Source organism: Ursus maritimus, unplaced genomic scaffold (genome assembly GCF_017311325.1).
Source record: "Ursus maritimus isolate PB19 unplaced genomic scaffold, ASM1731132v1 scaffold_21, whole genome shotgun sequence".
Classification (NCBI taxonomy): domain Eukaryota; kingdom Metazoa; phylum Chordata; class Mammalia; order Carnivora; family Ursidae; genus Ursus; species Ursus maritimus.
This window is the reverse complement of record NW_024424564.1, coordinates 51,871,354-51,887,461: the sequence shown is the minus strand read 5'-3', so window position 1 is coordinate 51,887,461 and position 16,108 is coordinate 51,871,354. Positions and strand designations below refer to the sequence as shown.

General features: G+C 57.6%; 1 protein-coding gene across 5 annotated transcripts in view; it reads right to left on the bottom strand.

The window, feature by feature from the left end:
• Positions 1 to 16,108, bottom strand: part of PARVB (parvin beta) — a 98,131-nt gene that overhangs the window by 10,174 nt on the left and 71,849 nt on the right. For 2 of the 5 annotated variants that reach the window (XM_040637679.1, XM_008702905.2), the window contains exons 7-10: positions 14,717 to 14,775; positions 11,908 to 11,927; positions 5,751 to 5,812; positions 3,178 to 3,246 (exon numbers count right to left, since the gene is read on the bottom strand). In XM_040637679.1, coding sequence (XP_040493613.1) covers positions 3,178 to 3,246; positions 5,751 to 5,812; positions 11,908 to 11,927; positions 14,717 to 14,775 — 210 coding nt within the window. Of the gene's footprint in view, positions 1 to 3,177; positions 3,247 to 5,750; positions 5,813 to 8,986; positions 9,611 to 9,958; positions 10,054 to 10,073; positions 11,459 to 11,907; positions 11,928 to 14,716; positions 14,776 to 16,108 lie in introns of those variants that run through there. The other 3 variants (XM_040637682.1, XM_040637680.1, XM_040637681.1) reach the window with 3 other exon arrangements.

Below are 16,108 nucleotides of genomic sequence, written 5' to 3'. Positions count from 1 at the left end.
TCAGGGCCTCAAGAGCCACACATGGCCAGCGGCTCCTGTAGTAGACGTGTGCCGACAGAACTCCTCCATCACAAAGGGAAGCTCTTTTGGCAGGTGTGGTCCCCTGGTCTAGAAGACCGCCGTGCCGGAAAACAGGGGCTGGGCACCCAGGAGCCCTTCAGCTCCCCGAGACCAGCAACTTGCAGTGGGTAAAATGAGCCGAAGGAGGACTTTACTAAAAACGGCAGCTCCCTCCACTGTCCCAGGCAGACCCCAAGGCCTCCAATTTAAAGACGAAAGGTCCAGGGCACCTGGGTGGCTCAGCTGGTTAAGCGTCTGCCTTTGGCTCAGGTCATGATCCCACAGTCCTGGGATCGAGCCCCACATCGGGTTCCCTGCTCAGCAGGGAGCCTGCTTCTCCCTCTCCTGTTCCCCCTGCGTGTGTGCTCTCTGTCAAACTAATAAAATCATTAAAAAAAAAAAAAAGATGAAAAGTCCAAATCACACATGTCCAGTATCGCCATGCTGAAAGGGGAAGGGGAGCAAAGAAACAAAGCACAAGGCAGAGGGACACCCTCCCTCCCGGGCCTGCCCTGGACAGCTGTCTGGTAGACCGTGCTGGCACACTCCCCCGCTGACACCAGCCAGCAGCAGGCCCAAAGAAACCGGCTCTCTCGACAACACGGACTCACTTTCAGGCCGTCCGGGAATGAAGATCCTGCCCCATCATCACCTGCCTGGGAGGTGTAGGGAGCCGAGACGGGCAGAGAGCCTCTGCTGCCTTCCACGGCCTCCCCGAACCCAGCGCCGGCCCTCTCGCGCACGGGGTGGTGGGAGACACGGTGGCTGCAGGGAACGCCCGGGAGCGAGAGGGGCACCCGGGAGAGCGAGCGCCAGGCAGAGCACGGCGGCTTATCAGCAAACGCACACATTCGTCCTGAGGCGGGGCTGTGCCCTCGCTCAGACTCTCGCGGACGCCCCACAAGTCCCACGGCACCGTCTTCATCAACACCCAGCTTGGAAAGGCACGACCTCCATTAAGCCTCCCCGTGTCTGCTGCCCGCTCACCATGAGAGCAGCTCAGAGAAGCTGAGTAGCTGGCTCGGCATCACACAGCTAGGAAGCTGCCCAGAATACAGAGTGGTTTTAAAAAGGAGGGAAAAAGATATGCATGCACACACGCACACCTGCGTGCGCACACACACACACACACACACACACACACCCGAGCAGGGCTTTGAGCCCAGGTCTCCCTGATGATGAACATTATTTCCAAAAATACCTCTTTTCTGCTGGACCAGTGATTGAAAACACTTTTTAAGATACTACTTTAAGTGTGCAGATAGAGAAAAAGGAGACACTGGGTACACCCAGATCAATGCAAATCGAGGTGTCGAGTCTCGGTCCGGGGCGTCCGGCGATTGTTGCTGGCGCGGGCCATTCGGGAAGTGAGAGTCGGCAGCGGCTGGCAGGGCCCAGGGTGTTCAGCGGGCAAACCTTCCTGGGCCCTCAAAGCATCGCTGCCTTTGCTCCGACGACCCCTGCTCCCAGGAGTGTGTCCTGACGAAGCAGACAAAGGCCCCAGCGCAGCGGCAGCCGTGTGCAGACAGCCCTGCGCTGCCCGTCACGACAGCGGGCTTCACGCAGCACGGCCTTAGGACGGAACAGAAGGCAGTCCTCAGAGGTGACCAGTACCGACAGACAGACAGACAGGGCGACGGAAAAAGGGTGAGATTGAATCACGCACACAGACTCCCGACAAAACGATGACAACGAACACATTACGGAGGAGCTGCACAGGATGACGGACTGTCATTAACAAAATACACTTGTGCGTATAAAACACCCAGAAAGAACCCACATGCAGCCATTAACTGCAGTCAGGCAGGTCTGAAGAGGATGAAGGGGAGAGACGTGGGGAGGGAGAAAGGAGGACTGCTACTTTCCGTGTAGGACTCTTCTGGAATGTTGATATAACGGCAAGTAATCAGAGGCTAAGTGTGCAGTGTTCACAGACTGCGACAAACGCACAAATAAATACACTCATTAAAAACAGCCCATTCAGCTTTCCAGGACAGGCCCGTGAGGTCCGTGACTAGCCAGCCAGGTGGAGGAAAGGTCCGGAACAAAACCCTCAGCACAGTTATCTCTGGGTGTTGGGATTAGGAAGGATTTTTGTTTTGCTTGTCGTCATTTTCGGACCTTCTACAATGAACCTGAATCACTTTTTTAATTAGAAAAGCAAATGAGAAAAGGCAAAGAGACAGGAACGGAGGCAATCACCCAGGGGTTTAAGAAGGATCAGCTGGGGGTTAGAGGAATCTGCACCAAGAACTAACGACTCCGAATTCGAGCACCCGGCTAATCCCGGGAAAATTATGTTTTGTGCTTTGATGCCTGCTGAGCGCTTGAAACATATTTTTACTATGTGGCGTGAGCTTTGAGTGGGGTGGGGGAGTACACTTCATACGCTTCCCGCAGAAGAAATACTTTGTGCACACTCACTGGACAGGTATTCAGGGAGCACTTGCGCAGTAAGCATGGCGATGGAGAACAGAAGGGGGGGGAGGGGCGGAACGTTCTAGACTGAAAGAATTGCACATGCCAAGGCCCTTTGGTGGGGGAGGTGTGACGCCTCAGAGGGTCTTATGGGTTGAGCCGTGTCCCCCTAAAAAGACGTGTTGGAGTCCTAACCCGCAGAACCTGTGAATGTGGCCTTATTTGGAAGCAGTCATTACTGAAGTAACGGAGTCAGATGAGGTCACCAGGATGGGCCCTAATCCAGCACAACCAGTGTCCTTACTAAAAGGGGAAATGTGGACACAGATGCACACACGGGGGGAGCGTCACGTGACCATGAGGGCAGGGATCCCGGCGAGGCGTCTCCAACCCAACGGAAGCCAAGAACCGCCAGCAAGCCCCCAGAGCTGGGGGAGAGGCCTGGCACGGAGACCCCCTCAGAGCCCCGGAAGGAAGCAGCCCTGCCCACACGGGTCTGGGACGCCAGCCTCCAGGACCGCGAGGATGGAAATGTCTGTGGCCCTTGGTTCCAGCAGCCACAGAAAATTAAGACAGAGGGCCCGAGAGGAGGCCAGAGCGGCTGGGCCTCGCTGTTCCGACTGCAGGGTGGCCATTCTTTGCCAGACGGACAAGACGGCGCAGCCCGCCCGGGACCGGAGAGCCCCAGCACGTGCTCACCTGGGTCTCCAGTTCCGTCACCTCCAAGTTCAGCTTGTTGAGATGCTTGTTCACAAACGTGATGAGAGACTGTGAAAGCAAAGACACGGGAGCGTGAGTGGGAGAGTCCACTCGCCTGCCCCCGTCCAACGGGACGGATCTGACATTTGCCATCACCGGCTCTGTGGGACGCGTCCATCCTCCCCTCTATTTGCTCAGATAAAAGGCTCAGGTTCTCACCGCGACCCCTGGTTTTAATGCCTACAACTACTCTCGCCGCTGGAGAAGAAAACGCACGTCTCTGTCCGCCAACCCGGGCGCACACGTGTTTGTCCCCACACACGTACATGTTTAACGGTCCTGCGGGGGAACAAGCAGCTCCCTCAAGAAGGATAAAACCATCGGGAGGAGATGCCTGTGTGTTTTGATGGGTCGCAGACTAACCCGGAATGACAGAAGGGCGACCTCAGGGGCCACACTCATCCGCTTCCATAAGCTTTGGTAAGCTTGATCCCAGGGAAGCAGGGCCACCGGCTTCTCCCCTCTAGCAGAAGTTTAAAACTTGTCACCTGCAACTTTTCTCAGCCAGCAAACCCAGCTTCAACGGGACACAACACCAGCCGCACCCACCCCACCCCTGGACATGATGGCCCCTCCTTATTCACGCTACTCAAATTTACTGAGCAGCTGCTACGTGCCAGGCACTCTGCTGGACACCAGGGACACGAAGACGGCAACACCGGGTCCCACCTGGAGAGCCGGTGGCAGTTCTCCATATATGTACCTGGTGGGGGCGACAGAGAAATCAAGGACTAGGGCCCACGAGACGTGCCACGGAGGTCTGCCGGGCACAAGGACGGGCATGTGCCCCCCGCAGGGTGCCGAGGGAGGGAGCATCTGAGTGGGTCCGGGGGGCAGGCCGGGTGGGAGTGGAGGGGCGGGCAGAGCAGGCACCCAGGCCCTATGCACACGCGCCAATGCTTTGGGATCTTCAGGGTGCGGCTAGATGTGGACGGGATGGAAGAGAGTAGGAGGGGGTGACCCGGGAGAGGTGCACGGGGTCCCCCTTTTATTCTGGGGTACAAGGAGCCACCAACACTGCAACTCTCAATATGGGATGTGGAAGAGCTGGGCTGGAAGCAGGAAGCTGTCGGGCAGATAAAAGGATTTTGTCTTGTTTGTCCCCAGGTCCCAAAATACGTCTTTTCAAACAACAAACTAACATCGTATCTACTGAAAGATAGACCTCATGTCACGCCACACTCCAAGCTACCCAGTGCGCTGTGCGCAGGGCCTTTGCACTGACATGATGACATATTACTCTCATAGCGCCCCTGAGAGGTGGGTCCTGCCTTGGTCCTGACAGATGGGGAAACTGAGGTAGGGGTTATAATCTGCCTCAGGTCATACAGCTGACAGGTGGGGGGGCCAGATTTGAATCTTCTTGTGCATCCACTGAATGGGTTCTGTCAGGGATCCTGGGAGGCACATGTGCCAGGGGCAGGGGTTGGGGGCACTGTTCGGAGGCCCTAAGGTGTGTCACTCACGACCTAAGGATGCTAAGAAGGCTCCACCCCGTAAGGACCACAAGGATGGTTCTGCCAGCCTTTTGTAAAGTGCTTCCACGAACTAATAATCTCATTGTCCCAGGCTGGACCAGCATTTTCCAAAAGTGGGTTCCATGGGAATTTAATACATTCAATCACAAGATAAACACACAGATCTTGCCATCAACAAATGTGGAAAATGCTTCCTACCAAGTCCCCTCTTGGAGAATTCCAAACGTATGTCAGCATATTAAAGGTCCTGAGAAGTCCTGCATTTAAGAAACCTGGGCAACTGTGCTAGACAAAGAGCTCTCTCCCCTAGGTCATGGGCAGAAACGACTGCTCCTCGGATTTTACAGGGAAGTGGAAAGGGCATCCATCCTCCCACTGCCTCCCCAAGTGAGACGTCTGCAGGCGCTCCGATAACTCCACAGGCAGAGAGCTGAGTCTCAATTCCTTCTGGGTGAGAACAAGCCCTCCTGGCAGATCCCCCTGGAAGCTCATCATTCCCCAGCCCCCGACTCCGCAGCCTCAGTTCGCACGGTTTTTTTTTTTTTTTTCCACCAGTGACCTACACGTGTGCAGGCTGCCTGGGCTGAGGAAGGGCCTGTCCTTTGCGCTCCTGTGTGGAGAGAAATGGGCCAAACACATGCATGGAGCAGCTTAGCCGGCAAAGGCCTGCCTGTGTGCCGGGCAGGTTGTGAATACAGCCTCGTGGTAATGAGCCCTGCAAGAGCCAGCATGCTGACACACTTAGAAACATTTCCACATTGAGAAAAAGCCTTGAGTCGGAATGAAGCCCCACGCGGGCGCTGGCTGGTAATTCGCTCCACAGAAGCGGGCGGGTGGGCAGGAAGATACCCAGGGAGCAGAGATGTTGAGTTAAAAGGTGCTAATTTTATGCACTGTAGTTACGTTTTTGACTATAATTACACTTCAATCCATGTGGCAAACATTTCAGAGATTTCAAACATGTTCCCACCTTCTTCCCGGCATGGAGCGCGTGCTGCGGAGAGACAGCGGGAAGCGGCCCAGCCTGGAGCTTACCTTCTTCACCACGCTGAGCTTGTCCGGGGCGTGGTCGAACAGGGTGTCGAAGGCATCCCGCTCTGTGTGGCCAAGTGGAGAAGCACAGGCAGGGTTTATGGAAACATCCCCGGCCATCCTGGGGACCAGGCAGTTCCTGGCCTCCCAGGATGTCCCGCCCCTACTCTCCCCGCCCGCTTAGAATCCTCTTCATTCCCGCCAGAACCAAAGGGCAGGTGCGGTCCAGGAGCAGAATCAAGGAAAAGATGTTTCTACGTCCTCCCACTCTCTGTTTCTATCTTGTAACATGAAATTCATGGGGGGCACGCAAATATCCGCCCCCATGACATCCTCGACTTAAGGCATCCCTTGGCCCGCCTCTCTCCTTGCCCACACTCCTTGCGTACCAGTAAATCTCACTGGTGCCCCTGAGCATGTCTCCCGACCGGCACGCCTGCCAGCCCCACACCAGCCCCACGGCCTTCACTGGGTGGCGGCTGCAGCCTCCTACTTTAGCTGGCCTCCCTCCTCCACTCCCAGCCCTCCGATCCCTTCTCCTAGCAGCAACACTGTAGATCGGATCATTTCTTGCCCCTCCCCATCCCTGCCCCGACCAAAACTCTCCAACAGCTTCTCATCACTCCTAGATGAGTGATTCCCTCCCCCAGGGCTCATAGGATCCAGCGGGCACAGTCACCCCCCAACACACGCACCCTTCCTAACTTCACTCCACCAACCGGCTTCCCGGCTTCTCCTCCATCACAGGCCCACCACAGGGCCTTTGCACCTGCTGTTCACCAGCCACACTTCCTTCAGGGTGCTCTCAGATCTCACCTCCTCTGAAGGGCCTTCCATGACCACCCACGTCTAGAAAGAGTGCGCCATGCCTGCTACCTGTCCTCTGACCCTAGTATACTCCTCATAGCCCTTAATTACTACTTGAGAGTACATCTTATTATCATGTGTCTACTGGATATTATTTGCTGGACTCTCAGCTCCTTGCTGGCTGAAACCACTGTCTCACTTGTTCCCTCCACTGCCTCAGAACAAATCAACAAACCAGGAGACCCTGCTCCGGAATCTCTCTCCAGCAATCGTTCTGGGGGTGTCCCCCTCTGTAGGAGCACCTGCAGGGCCTGAGGAGGCCTGTTCCGTCATGTCCCACCCACCCTCCTCCTTCCAGGTGAGCCCCAACCTGCTCCACTACTCAAAGGCCCAGCCATGTGCTCCAAATCAACACAGAAGCAATCCCTTCCCTCTCCAATGTGAGGCCACTGGAGGCCAGTCAACGTGGCTCTCGGTGGATAAGAAGGAGCTGGGTGGGCCGTGACCCAGGTGCCTGGTTCTGGCCTGTTGTTGCCGCGGGGGGCAGGGGGGGGCATAGAGGAAGACTGAGGCTTCGGAGTGGACACAGGGCTGTGGGGAGTCACTGGTGGGGTAGAGAGGGAAAGGGAGGAGGACACCTGGAAGGCCCCGGGGCCCCCACTTCAATCTTCCAGGAGCCAGCTGTTCCCCCAAGGTGCCCAGGGCAACGTATGCTCGGAGGACTTCAGCCAGCAAAGAGGCCCACTATTACTAGCAGGGGCTTGCGGGCAGATCCCAGCATGGAGTTCTGGGGGCTGGGAGCCCACCCAAATGGGGTGGGGTGGGGGTAGGAAGCCTCCACTGTCTCTCTGGAGAGGTCGGGGACCCAGAACCAGAGCTGACCCGGGCCTGCTTCAGAATTTCCTGGCCTGGCCCATGGAGGGGGAGAGGGAATGAGAAATCAGAGAGAAGATAGGCTGATACCCAAGTAAGCAGAGAACCAGGTCTCCTGGAGAAGCGTCCCAGCCCTTCCCCCCAGCCTGGCCCCAAAAGGAAGGTGCTTAGTGTCCAAGGTCTAGGGCGTGGGGAGGCAACTCAGAGCCCCAGCCCAGGTAGCGTCCTCCTTGGCCTTGGGGGTGGGGAGAGGGAAGGTGGGAGGCAAAGAGGAAGGGAGAGGTCGAAGGGCTGTGTGCATGTGTGCAAGCATGCGTGGTGTGTATATGCACACCCATGCATGGGGCATGTGTGTGCACATGTGCGTGCATGGTACGTATAGCGTGCAAGCACACATGCATGGGGGTATGCGTGCGTGTGTATGGTGTGTACGCACGCAGGCATGGGGGTATGCGTGTGTGTGTATGGTGTGCATGGCGTGTATGCACGCATGCGTGGGGGTGTGCGTGTATGGTGTGTATGCACGCACGCATGCAAGTGGCATGTGTGCATATGTGTGTTCAGCAGGCATACACACATGCAAGGGGGGTGCATGTGTTCAGGGGGAGGACCGCCCAGCTTCCTTCACCTAAAAGCCAACAGCAACCAAAAGGCCCGGCCCTGCAGAGTGCCCCTCCTCCAGCTTTTCCACCAAAGCAGCTGTAAATTATTTTTATAATCGTTTAAGTCAGATTATACTCAATACGACAGCCTGCTAAGGGCGGGGGGATAAAAGCTAAATCTTTACAAAGCAAAATACAAACTTTAAATGCAGCTTGAGAAAAGCCCTGGGAGCAGAAGAGAGCTTGACGTCAGCCGGGTATATTTAGCTGGGCCACCGCTGGGCTCACAGAGCGAAGGCGTGCCGGGGAGCCACGGGAGGGTGTGGAGGCCCTCGTGCCGCCCTCACCTGCAGCCGGGGCAGGGGAGCAGCGCCGCCCCGCGTGGCTGGGCAAGCCCGGCCTCGGGAATGGAGAACAGGTCCCAGTCGCCCGCCTTCAAAGTCCCGGGACTTCAGGCCACTTGCTTCCTTCCCTCACCCTGTTTCCTCCTCCGTAAAGTGGGAGTAAAAATAGTCCCCAGCTCACGGCTGGGGTTGGAATGAAGCACACGGCGCATCGGGGGACAAGCCCACTGCCCGGCAGGCGTGTCGCTGGGGCTCGGGCTCTGTTCATTCGACGCCCTCTCTGACCCCGGCCCTCCCTACTGTCCCTCTGGAGGCTCTGGGGACAGGCACAGGGACAAACAGGGAGGGACACAGGCTGGGTGGAGGCAGATGGGTAAACTGAGGTAGCACAACAACGACAGGTAGCCACAACAAGCCAGAGAGGACAGAGAAAGGGGCCGAATCAGCCAGGATGGTCCCGTGTCTGCCCAGGCACAACCCTCGTGGATGTAAACTTTAGCCCAAATAAAGTTGTTTTGTCTGAGTAACATTTTTTTTTTTTTAAAGATTTTATTTATTTATTCGACAGAGAGAGACAGCCAGAGAGAGAGGGAACACAAGCAGGGGGAGTGGGAGAGGAAGAAGCAGGCTCACAGCGGAAGAGCCTGATGTGGGACTCGATCCCGTAACGCCGGGATCACGCCCTGAGCCGAAGGCAGACGATCAACCGCTGTGCCACCCAGGCGCCCCTGTCTGAGTAACATTTTAAAATATAAATCGGGATTCCTGCTTGTCTGCAGGAGCTGGAAGCTGTGCCAACGCTGGGCCCGCTCCCGGCACCCCGTGGAAGTGGGGGTGCGGGCGCCCCAGTCTGCCCCACCGCCGCCCCGCGCAGAGGCCGAGGGGCAGAAGACCACGTGATGTTCTAGCTACTTCCCTCGTTCACGTCAGCGGCCTGGCCCCTGGAGGCACACACAAGTCCGGGGCCCACAGACACAGCGCCAGGGGCCGAGGGAGGCGTCACACGGGAGCCTTCTGTTGAGCCAGGGTTTGCGGGGACAAGAGGAGAGGAAGGGCGTTCCAGACAGAGGGAACAGAAAGCACACAGAGAAGCACCAGAGAGCCAGGGAGGGTGGCAGACCGCGTGGCCCGTGAAGGAGGCTCAGGGCGGCTGGGTCCCGCAGGGTGAGGAGCGCCCGAGGGTGGTGGCTGGAGGTGGCACAGCTGGCACAGTCAGGCCGCAGTGGGGGAACAAGCTCTGTTGGCAGAAAGGGGGAGACCCGAGGAGGAGATGGGGGGTGGAAGAGGAGAGCTTCTCCCCGCTTCTCTCCTGTCCCGAAGCCCAGGGCGGGGGAGGGGCCGCCTGCGGAGGAGAGGCAGCCAGCAAGCCCGTTGCCATGGAGACCAGGCAGCAGCTCCCAGCTCCTCTGGGGAGATGGGCCTCCCAGCCCACCTCAGCTAGGACAGTGATGACTCAGGGAAGGGGGGGCTCTGGGGGGCAGGGTGACCCCTCCCTCCCGAGCTCAGAGCGCTCCGGTGAGAAATGAGCACAGAACGGGACCCCCTGCGAAACCCAGTGGGCAGACGTTAGCCAAGGAGGGTCTACCTGGTATTCTGGAAGCTCCCAGAATGTCTGCGGCCTTGGGCTGGCGGCTGCGGGGGGAGGCATGCTGAGGGAGACACACTCCAGCCCACAGGATGCTTACAGTTCAAGAAGCCATGGGTGAAGGGACAGAAGGAGGGGCCGAGGGTCTCCAGGCTGTCCTGGCACCTCGAGTCTGCCAGGACGTGGGGCAGGGCAGTCAGGGAGGGCCTCCTGAGGAGGAGCTGAGGCGTGAGCCATGGGGGAATCCAGAGGGAAAGCATTCCGAGCAGAGGGCACTGCAGTGCAAGAGCTGGAGGGGGCACCCTGGGGTGCTCTCGAATGAACGGGGCCACAGGCGGTGGACATGCAGGGGGAGTGAGGAGGCCAGACACGAGGTGGGGCATGCGAAGGGGCGGTCTGAAGGGCTCGGAGGCCCCCTCAAGGGCTGTGGCTTGAGCTTAAGCCAAGGTGGGGGTAAGGAGGAGAGTGAGAGGTAAAGGGGTACCTTAGGAAGCCTGACCCCCAACTCAAGGGGCAAGCCGGGGACCAGGACTGGGGGTGGGCGGGGACTACAGGGGTCCCGGAGGGTCCCACAGGAGGAGAGGTGGTGGAGGTCGACCTGCGACAGAGGCTGCCAGGCTGGGTACCCAGGGGATCTCGGCGCTTGCACCAGCAGAAGCCGGAGCTGGGGGCGGAACTCACTGCCTGTCACCCACTAATAGCCTGCTCGCGTTTCATAAGCAGGGCGAGCCTGTAAAGTAGTAACTCCATGGACGTCTCGCGGTTCCATGGCCCCGAAGGCTCAAACGTCTCCCGTGCTCGCTGGCACAGTGGCTGAGTCCATTTTTCATACTGTGACACCTGGCTCTTTCCCAGCAAGTCACCACCCTGGACCCCAGACCCTAACCACTGTTCGCGGGGGCTTCTTGGCCCAGCTCCTGCCCCCTCGATGCAGCACACAGCCCAGCAGAACGGACGCTCCCCGGGTCCCCCAAACCTTGAGCTAGGCCCGTGTCAAACAGGGACAGGACGTGGCACAGAAAATCAAAGACACTTGATGATGCTCTGACGGCCCCACTCGGACACAGGGCCTGACACCTGTCCTCTCTGGGAGCCCACGCTGGCCCCGTGGCCCACACTCCCCACTGCCGCACCACACCCTCGGCAACTGGACACAGGAGGGCTCCCTTTTCTCTTTCTTTAAAAATAACAAAGACGTGTAAAAAGGACTGAAAAAGCCCGTGAACTTCCCCAGCGTGGCTTTAGGCCTACTTCAGGAAGTTGGAGGACATCACCGAGAGCCACGTCCCCTCTTCACACACCAGCAGCGGCGTACCATGGGTCCCTTTGATACCTGTGAGGGGACGGAGCCCCGTGGCCAGGCCCGTGGCTGACTCCAGGGTGGCACCCCTCTCCCAGAGGCCCCCGCAGCTGCAGGACCAGCTCTGGCTGGCCAGGCTCGAAGGGCACACCGGAAAACTACTACTTGGCTTCCACTTCTCCTGCTCACAGCTGTGCTCACTGCAGAACGTGGTATTTGGGGGTCAAGGGCTTTCTGTTTTGAAATATCCCCCAAAGCAATGAGCTTCACTCATAAGGCCTCTGGTGTTGGCAGAGCCAGGGGCCTCCTACCCTGAGGGCTTAAATGTAGTCCCAAGCTGTCCTGTGATCTACCACCCCTTGCTGAGATGAAGATGGGGTCATGCTGCTTGGCACAGGGCTCTTTGGGGACAGTCACTGAAAACAGGAATAACCACCCCGTCCCCCTCCCCCCCCCCCCGCTCTTCTTATCCCCCTGCCTGTGGCAGCTCGGAGAAGCGGAGAGACCCCAGGGAGAGCTACAGGGGACCCCACAGGGTCCCCCGGGCCCTGCTGCCTGTGTGACAGCACATCACCACGCATGCCGGAGCTTCCTGTCACAGCCCCAAAGTGCCCGTGACCTCGGGCTCCCCACCCCCACGGGTACTTACCAAAGCGACCCATCATCATCCTGCAAACGAGAAGAGAAAGAGAGAGCCGTCAGCAGGTGGCTCAGAACACAGTGAGGTCACGATGGAGGGAACCCCAAAGCTGGAGCCCCAAATTGCCCTGTTGAAGGGCTTTTTGTAAAAATGTAAATCCTGTTTTAACAGATTCTCTGTCCCTCTAATTACAAAGGACAGGTGCGCATGTGGCTTTCTAAATGTCTGCACAAGGCCAGCAGCAAGCGGCCACCATCAGTTAAACCACCCCTTTAAAGCCATTTGGGGGGGGAATTAAATCATGGGAGCGGTTAATAGGGAGAACAGTTCAGCAGACAAAGGGTCTTCTGGAGCCGCTGAATGGTCAGCTTTTGTAAGCAGGCACGCTGCACGTTCAGGGAATCACGAAACTCAAGGATCCCGAAGAATCACAGGCTGGGCCCTGATTCTAGGGGCGGAGGCTGAAACCACAAGGCACAGAGGCTAACCCCTCCTTGAGGACGGCAAGGACACCAGTACACATGTGCTCCCCAGTATGAGCTTCCTGAGAGGCAAGGAGGTCTTTCTATCACCCCAAATCCCTCTAGACTCAAGTCTCCTTAGGCTCCATCTTTTGAGCAGCTACTATGTGCAAGCCGTGGAAATACAGAAATAAACACCCCGTACCCATAAACCCCGTGGCCCTGCCCATAAGCCCACATTTCAACACAGCTCATATGAACCCAAAGTGTCACATACAGGAGATGCTACGGGAACTAAAAGGAAGCCAGCCACTCGTGTTTGGCAAAAAGGAGGGCTTCCCGGAGGAGGGGACCTCAGAGCGGCCTCTAGAAAGAGAAATGGGAAAGAGGCTGAGGCTGGACAGAAGGTAGGGAGGATCTCTGAGGCTGCGGGAGGGTGGGCTGCCAGAGCGCCAAGGACAGATACAGCGGGAAGGGCAGGGGGTGGGTGGGGTAGCACTTTGTGGTTTTTGCAGCCATCGGACGATTTAGATGCTCGTCTATCCCCTATGGCCACACAGAGGGGAAGGGATTGCGGAGGGCAAGCCCGGAGGCAGGAAGACAAAGCAGGACTGGAGATCTCTCCCCACCCTGAATTTGGGGCCGCACAGTCCTTCCTACAAGCTGCCCGGGCTGGAATTCACATTTCTACAGACACGGCCTTTGTTGCCAGTAGACTGTCAGCCCTTATCCCAAGCCCCTCAGCCTCTCGGTGCCAGCACAGTGCCCGGCACACAGTGGGCCCTTGTGCTGTGAATTGTCGGGGCCGTTCGCCCACCTGCTAGCTGCAACTCCAGAGCTCCCAACTCCCCCAGCTGCCCTCCCTCAGGTCACCAAACCCTGTGGGAGACTGCAGAGATGGCCGCACTCCCCCCCGGGCTGCACATCCGCCCCGCTGCAACGGGCCTGGCTGCCTCTCCCAACGGCAGGTAGCGCGTCTCCCCCTCTCCGACCCAGGATGACCTTGTGACTTGCTCTGACCCACAGAATGCAGCTCCCTAAGGACGAGGCACAGGTGGAGGGACAGAGGCCTGCCACCAGCCAGCACCAACCAGCAGACGAGCTGACACCTGCCCCGCTGAGCCCAGCCGGGTCTGACCCATGGCACTGTCGACAGATAAAGGGACTGTCACTGTAAGACCCTTGGTTTTGCGGTGGTTTGTCAGATAATTATGGATAACTAAGACACCACCCCACTGCTCATTCCCCTCCTCCTCCTCCCAAACAGGCCAGGCTGGCTGCCCAAGGGCCACTACGGGTCCCTTGTCCCTTGCCCCCGTCCCCACCCCCATGGGCTTGGAACAGACGTGCTGCCTATCAGGCCACATGTGGCAGGCTCCCCAATTTACCCGGCGGCTCCCACGCCAGGACTGGTCTCCCGTGTCAGCCTGGATGTGTGAAAGACCGGATGGGAACCGGTGACACGGTAATTAATCACTCCATGAAGGGAGCGGGAGGGTTCGCCGAGACAATCAATCTTCAGTGTTCTGTTTCAACTGAACCAGGTTTGGGGGAGAGGCGCAAATGCAGAGAATTTTAAAGATCCGTAACAGGGTGTCGTGGGGGCTCCTAAAAGCTACACGCAAAATAGACCATTTGATTTGCTATGTTCAATAGATCTGAAGCCTCTTAGACTTCTTAAAAGTAGCCCTCTGGCTTTCTCTAAGAGACGCGCGACGGCTCGGCACGGTCTCGGACAGAAGTTCTAGTTCCGAAGTGCGGCTCCCTCTCCGATGGAGCTGCGGCATGGACGACGAATGAGCCGGGATGGGGGCTCTAACCGTTCTGAACACCTCCTCCCCCCACCCAACGGTCTGGAAGTTCACCTTCTAAAATAAGGAATAAAAGTCCAAAGGCTTCACAGAAGAACTCTGTCCTCAGCGGAAAACCTTGAAGACGCGGGCGAACCTAGCCCACAAAAGCTCAATGTTTTCAATTCTCCTTACGCTTTTCTTCCTTGTCGGAGATTCTGAATGGGATCAGTTCTATTTTTACTTATCATTCTCGGTGCCGTTCCAGAAAAGATTTTGGGCAGCCTCCGGAAGTTCTAACTCCGGTACAGCACGTAGTTTGTGTATTTTTCTATTGGGGAGAATTTCTCATTTAAATACTAAACCAAACTGCTACCTTGCCCTTCCTCCCAAGGGGAAAAAAAAAATCTCTGAAGGAAGTGCCTGCAGTTTGTAAAGCGAGGACAGTGCTCCTCGTGTGAAAATCTCATCCTTGGGTTGAGGGATGTCGCGTGGATACGGGGCCCCGCGTCCGTGCGGGTCCCTGGCCGGGGCAGGGCCTGGGGGCAGGAGAGCAGGTCCACTTACTCCGTTGTTGTGGTCAGCTCCTCCGTGACGTGGCTGGAATGCAGCAGGCCTTCCCGCTTCTGCAAACCCCAAAATGGACAAATAAATACACAAACACGTGGGCAGCCAGAGGGGACGGAGGGAAGGACATTACTGGCAGGGTGGCCACGCTGCGTGCAGACAGCCCCAGGGCCAGACCACGTTAGGGGCAGCTTCCAAGCCACGCCCGTGGGGGCGGACTGCAGGTGACCACAGGGAGTGACCCTTTTGGTGGCTGGAAACTGCCCCCCTTCCAGGCTCTCCACGTTACTCTGAGAGCCAGCAGCTGGGGGGGTGGGGGTCCTCAGGAGAAACACCCTAACTCCCCAGGGATCCCCTATCCATGCAGCTGGGCCCCCACCCCCTGAAGTCATGTCCGTTCCGAACCTCAGAACGTGACCTTGTTTGGAAACAGGGTGTCTGCAGACACAGCTAGTTAAGATGAGGCCGTAAGGGACTAGGGTAGGCCCTAAATCCAACATGACTAGAGTCCTTGTAAGAGAAAACAGAGCCAGAGACACCACACCGGCACAGAAGGAAGAGGCCGAGTGACAACAGGGGCAGAGCCTGGGCAGACGAGTCTACAAGGCCAGGAATGCGGAGGACAGCCTGCAGCCACCAGCTGGAAGGGGCAAGGAAGGGTTCTCCCCTGGGGGCTTCAGAAGGAGTGTGGCCCTGCCAACTTCTCGCGTAGCACTTCCGCTCCCTAACGGTGAGGGAACAATGTTACTTTAAACACCAGGCTGTGGCATTTTGCTACAATAGCGCTAGGACGGAACACCGTGCGTGACGGACTTCTCCGGGAGCCCCAGAGGTGTGAAGAGGCAGCAATGGTGGTGGGGTGGGGGGGTTGGGGATGGGGGGCAGCCTGGACGTCCCTGGACCTCAGGGTGGTGCTTGGCAGACAGCTAATCCAACCACTGCAAGCCCCTACGTGGAACCCCTTGACAAACGGGGAACTCACTTCCCGCCGGGCCACCCACCGTGGACACCTCTCGAAATCTGAGCTCCCCAACCCTTCCTGAACTTGGCCTCCGGGGAATTCTCGTGGCTGGTTCTTGTACACGCAGAGCAACCAGCCTTGAGCAGAGCGCCATCGGCGGCCTCAATGATCCCCAGGAGAGCCCACCGCGGGAGGCAGAGACACTTCACTCACTGACTCACTCACGCACCCGTGCATGTATTAGGCACCTACTAGATGCCAAGCCCAGGGTGAGGTCCTGGACACTGAAGCTGAGTATTTCAGAGTTTTATAGCATAATCTCGGTTTTCTGGGGAAATCACTGCATCAAGTGATCACCCGAGGCCATGCCGCCAGGCGGTAAATGAGGCCCCTGTCCTCATCCTTTCCGTCCACAGACCCCCATATTCTTT